At 43.5% G+C, this 5,597-nt stretch overlaps 2 protein-coding genes across 2 annotated transcripts in view; both read right to left on the bottom strand.

The window, feature by feature from the left end:
• The window catches only part of SRP72 (signal recognition particle 72kDa), a 15,217-nt gene extending 14,819 nt beyond the window's left edge, over window positions 1–398 (bottom strand). The window contains exon 1 of the mRNA XM_009995969.1: window positions 366–398. Coding sequence (XP_009994271.1) covers window positions 366–398 — 33 coding nt within the window. The remainder of the gene's footprint in view (window positions 1–365) is intronic.
• Window positions 399–2,361: 1,963 nt separating this feature from the next.
• On the bottom strand, window positions 2,362–5,438 carry LEPROTL1 (leptin receptor overlapping transcript-like 1; the record flags this gene model as incomplete). Its single annotated transcript, XM_009995877.1, has 3 exons — window positions 2,362–2,836; window positions 3,885–4,071; window positions 5,368–5,438. Coding segments are annotated over 3 exons (375 nt in total), but the record flags the coding sequence as incomplete, so codon positions are not given.
• Window positions 5,439–5,597: the final 159 nt, after the last annotated feature.

Raw genomic sequence — 5,597 nt, 5'->3', positions numbered from 1 at the left:
CCCACGCCCCGGCCCCGCTTCCGGCCCCACGCCCCGGCCCGCCTGCCCTGGCCCCGCGCCCCGGCCCGGTCCCCCAGAGGATCTCCCGCCGCTTACCCCTCACTTTCCTCTGCTCCAAGGCCGCCACCAGCCCTCCGTTTTCAAGTTTCAGAAACGCCAAATGCTACCGAAAATGGTCTTTTAGAATAAAAACGGGAAACGCATCAGAGGACGAAGCCGGCCACGGCTGTGCGGTGACAGCAACAGGTCAGACTGGGCTGCGAACACAGACCGGTGATACCGCTGCAGGTGTGAGAGACAACGGGTGCAGCACCAGACAATGCAGCCTCCTTGCACAGTCCGGGCTAAAGGACACAGATACTCACCCTGAAGGACTCCTGAGTCACCTGGTCACACATCTTCGACAGGAGTGACAACCACGTTAAAGGAAGGAAAAAGCCCACACAATGCTTACACAAAATACTCTTTTAAAATAAGAGGACTTTTGATTAAATGTACAGAACTCAAGATTGATATTTAAAACTTTTATTGTTCAAAGCTTTTTCCCCCTGGAAGGATGGCAACGCTGTCTCAGTGCATCTTACACGGGTCCATACCTCTCAAGTGTCTAGTTCCCAAGGCAGGGCAATACTGCACGTACCCGGGGTGCAAGCAAAGGAAGGCAACGCTGCCACACAATCAACACACAGACAGTGCACCAGCCATGCATACACGGCCAGCTTTATGGCCCACCTGCTCATCCAGAGCAGCATCACGTTGAGAAGCAGGCTCAGCAGCACAGGAATGAAGGAGAGAACAGTTCCTGATCACAAAAAAAGAGGCGTTTGTAACAGGTTTGGAAAACAAGTCCTAAGCATTCCTCCTTCACAAGGACTGCAAAGGACAGCAAATTTAGCCCCTGCTTTGGAAGCATCTGTCATTCTGGACAGGGATGGAGAAGTCCCACTGAGAAAGGCGATGAAACGAGTCATTCTACAGCCCTCACGCACCTCCAAACATCACCACTTCAGGCAGCCTGGCGAAGCACTCACGTGTGTCCACGAGACCCATCTGCTATAGACCAGCTTCTGCACTGCAGTCTTGGCACCTAATTGTTCTTCTACCAGCAGGGATAAAATTGAGCTCTTGTTAAACACAGGACAACGCGAACAAGTGCGTTCACATAGCTACACCCTCACTGCCCCCACCTGCTGCTATCAGTTCCTTGAGCATATCTTGTACATAACTACCATTACTAGCAGACTTCAAATATCCCAGCTTTATACTTAGTTTACATCTCTGCACAAATACTACAGCTAAAACCTGCAATTCTGTGCCTTTTGGTACTGCTCCACTGTAAAGCAAAACCTAAGCAATCGTCAGCTTTTAATTATGCACAGTAAGTTTCCCTTAGAAGTATGTTTGGTCAAGTTTATCACTGCCTGTGGTACAATCAAACCTGGTTACCTGGCATACATCAACTTCCTTGTGATCAAATGGTAGATTTATTTAAATGAGGAAAGTCCAGACAATTGAGAGGTATGCAGAAACCCATCTTAAATAATTGAAGCTACATGTGCAATCTTACAGAACACAAGCTACAGTTACAGACATAACATTAAATGTTATTAACTAACAGTGCATAAGAACTTAAAAACAGCCAGTGAAGTCAGTTCAGCCAGAGACTTCCAAAAAAGTCACACCTCAACTGCATTGTGTGAAGAGGGAAAAAGAAAAATTCTTAACACAGAGTTTTCATCTACATTTGAAAAGCTGTTTTATTATATGTATATATACTATGTATAAAATAAATTAAAAAGGGGACGGAGGAAATAGCTCTGTATATGTTTCAAATTAACAGACCAGTAGTTCCATAAACAAACATTTTACCATCTTTGTGGTAAAAAGCTGACATAAAAGTTCAAAACCATACAATACTTATAAATAGAGTTCAAAAGATTTTTTTTTAAATTGAATTTAAACATCATTTTCCCTTCCCCTACAATACACCTCAGTTTTGTATGTCATAGCATCAATATATTTACGGAGTATTTGAATGTCACAGCCACACAAGAAATGATAACAAAGCAGGTAAAAATGCTAGTGGTGTTAAAATTTAGGACTTCTCCCAAATAACTCTACCTGCTCCTCAGCCTTCTCCTGAAATGAAGGCTATCAACATTCATCACCCAGTTTGAGGTATGGGCAGAAGAAAAATCTGCAACTGGTACTCCCCGTCCCACCTTGCCTCTGCCAAAATACAGCAGCAATCTATTGACCTGGTAATTTACAATGGTGGTGCACAATGTCTTACTTCCATTCAGCCTGTATATAATTTAATCACCATACCATAAAAATCTTTTTTTTTTTTTTTAAACACAGTATTAATGCTTAACTTAAAAACACAAAACTTTAAATCTTTTCTTTTAAACCATGTTTAAACATTCTTGTTTCAGATTTAAAGCTTCACATAAACACCAGACAGAAGGATGACAATTTTAAATCAAGAGAGCACCTAAAAACATACCATAGGTAAAAATGAAACCAATCATCTCTCCACTTCATAAAAATGTAGAAACCCTGTCAGCAACAGCAGTACACTCAGCACAAACAAGGTGAAAAGGAGCATCTAGAATAGTCAAGAGGCTTGCTATGCTACTTCTCTTTATTGCCCATTCTCTCATTTGTATGGATGGCCACTGCATGACAAGATGCCTGTCATAGTTCTCTGATCCTCCTTTCACCACTGTTGCCAGCTGAAGTCATCGTTGCTGCCAAAGACCAAGAAAAATCCTAGGATCGTGGCAAAGATGACTGTATTTCCCGTAAGAACGAGCGCACACGCACCCCAGTAAATCTGTGAATAAGAACAATTGAGTTAGACACATTTTTAACTGAATACCAACTAGAAAAAGGCAACATCTTAATGTCACACTACAGCCAAAATTCAGCAACAGGTCCACGATGCAAAAAGGTGGTATCTCATTAATTGTGGCTACACTAGGAAGGCTGAGTTTACCCCAAATGACTCAACCAATTCACAGCCAAGCGGCAGGGCAAGTTTCTTCCAGCGTGTTCAAAGCAGCAGCTAGCAGGCACAGCTGGTTTGCTGCAACATCCAAAACCAGTCAAGTAAGGCTAGTCCAGAGCATCACACATCTGCAGCCCAGCTATACTTGCTACCCATGCTGTATGACTTTTTTTAAACAGACATCTGAAGATGCAGCTCTTCAAAATGCTGGCAAATATGCCCATTACAAAAGGGAGGTGAATGTTTTCCAAGGAGAGCAAGTGGATTACTCCAAGGGTATGAGGCATTCAAACCAATCATTTGAGCTGTTCCTGCCTAAAGAGATTCTAGGAAAGTGCATTCAGTGTTTTTTCATTTAGTAGTGCTCTCTGAAATTCACACAAACAAAGCCATCTCTTGCAGGATTTCAGTGAAAAGCCATATACTAGGACAGATGTAATGACAACCCAGAAGTTTTTAAAAAATAATACCTGTGTAATTTACAGTGCATAGTTTATTCATGCTTCATTAGTCCAGCTATTCCACAAACTGCTTTCTAAGTATTCTATACACTTTTATATTTGCTTGGTTGCCTGTTGAGTTTTCACACTATTTTCTAACTCATTTTCTCTGCACAGCACATAGACTGTTAGGGTTTACTCCAAGACCAGGTGAAGCCACTGGCAAATATTACATTCTGCTACACTTCAGTTTCTAGTCTTAGTTTTTCTTGCCAAAAGAACTCTGATTGTTTCCACTGCAAGCACCTTAAGAATGTATTTATACAAGTTGCTCAGTGCATGAGAGCTTTATCTTCAGTAAAAAAAAAACAACAAAACATAAAAAACACAATTATTTTAGGAAAAAATATTTCACAGATTGAAATATTACTAACCAGTTGTGCTCTCGCAAACACTATGGGTAGCCCAAACGCTGAGACAACAATGCCTGTTGTAAGGAATATTGCTAGCTCCTTGCAGGCATTACTTGCAGCATCTGTGTCATCTACTAATCTTCTTGCTATGCAGTACGGGATAGGAGAAAGGATGTAGAAAAACAGAACAAACAGTGGCCAGTACTGGCTGAAAAAGAAAGGAGAAGAAAAGGTAAAATTAAACTTGATTTTCTTCCTGTTCTTCCTTAAAGCAATGCAAGGCATTTTCCACATCCAGCATCCACATCCAGGAAAGCCAGACACAACCCCAGAGACAGCAAATCCTTTGCTTTGGAACACCCCAACATGAATCCAGCATGAATCCTCAATGGCAGCAGCGGAGCTCACCGACAGGACATCCATAAAGCCACATTTCACTAAGCAAATCCAACACCACCTCACAATATGAGCTTAATTCTCGAGCTTAACCTGCCAGCTTTACTTGAGAGTTAGAGATGCCCTAGCAGAGCCTTCATGACATTCTGCCCATAAGGTTTCAGCACACACATCTGGAGCAGAGCACAGTTCTCAGCCAATGCTCAGCAGCCATGGGGCTCCCAACCTTTTTTTCTTTTTTTTTTAAATCTGAACATAAGCAACAAAAACCTTAAAAAATTACACCAGCATATTCAGCAACGTTTTCTTTCATTGCTTGCAGGTCACCAAACTAGATTTCTCACACACACACAGGAATGCAGCTACACATTGTATCAATAGAACTTTATTACACTGCTTGAAGGATGACTGTGTAACAGGCTCCCTCTTCCAGGTGTGTGTCACCAACCATAGCTTTACAACAAAGGAAAACTGGTGTAAGAAAGCTAATCATACATGTAGAGAACTGCAATTCACAACCATGAACAGGGCTACCAACAGGATATTTGATATTTAATTAACATTAAATACAGTGCTTTAGAAGATTTTCTGTAAAGTCAACACTGACTTGGAAAGGACCAAAGCCACAGAATAAACTTCCTGCACTACTGGTCTATTGCTTCATATCTCCTGGAAACTACGAGGCAGGAATCAACAGACTGAAAGCAAAGACAGCAGCTGCAATTACCTCAGATGCTGCATCACCAGGGCTGGGAGCAGCCAGGAATCCATGGGACAGCCCCCCACTGCCCAGCTACCACTAAGCAATCAGAGAAAACCACAACACTTAAGTCCCTGACAAGAGATACTTGCTCTCTACTTGAGGAGTTGTCATCTGCTCATCAGCTGCAGAGGCACAACATCGGAGACACGTCTGGACAGTGTGTTCTGTATCAGTTTGCAGTGAATTAAATCCTTTTTGGTTTTTTGCTACCTCAACATTTTGAGATAAAAAAAATAACCAACCTCCCCTACACACACACAGGACTTAACAGCTCATCATTCTGAAAGCCAAAGCACTCCGGAGCTACAGGCATGCAAAGAGCAAGGCGGGCAGAGCACACGTTACTTGTATTGGGGGAGGGCGCATCCCAGCATCAAGAACATGAGGCCGACGGCTCCCCCGAAGGACAGGCTAATCAAGGCTGCAACGAGAGCACAAGAGGACAGCAGACGGAGGTTCAGTGCGCTGTGTGAAACGCCGGCCGCGCTCTTACCGTGGGGAGGGCGCAGGGCCGGGCCCCGGCGCTGCTCTCCCCCCGCGGCAGCGCTGCGCTGCCCCGCCCCGGCGGCCCCCCG

Source organism: Chaetura pelagica, unplaced genomic scaffold, assembly GCF_000747805.2.
Source record: "Chaetura pelagica isolate M959 unplaced genomic scaffold, ChaPel_1.0 scaffold142, whole genome shotgun sequence".
NCBI lineage: Eukaryota > Metazoa > Chordata > Aves > Apodiformes > Apodidae > Chaetura > Chaetura pelagica.
This window is presented reverse-complemented; position numbering and strand designations above follow the sequence as displayed.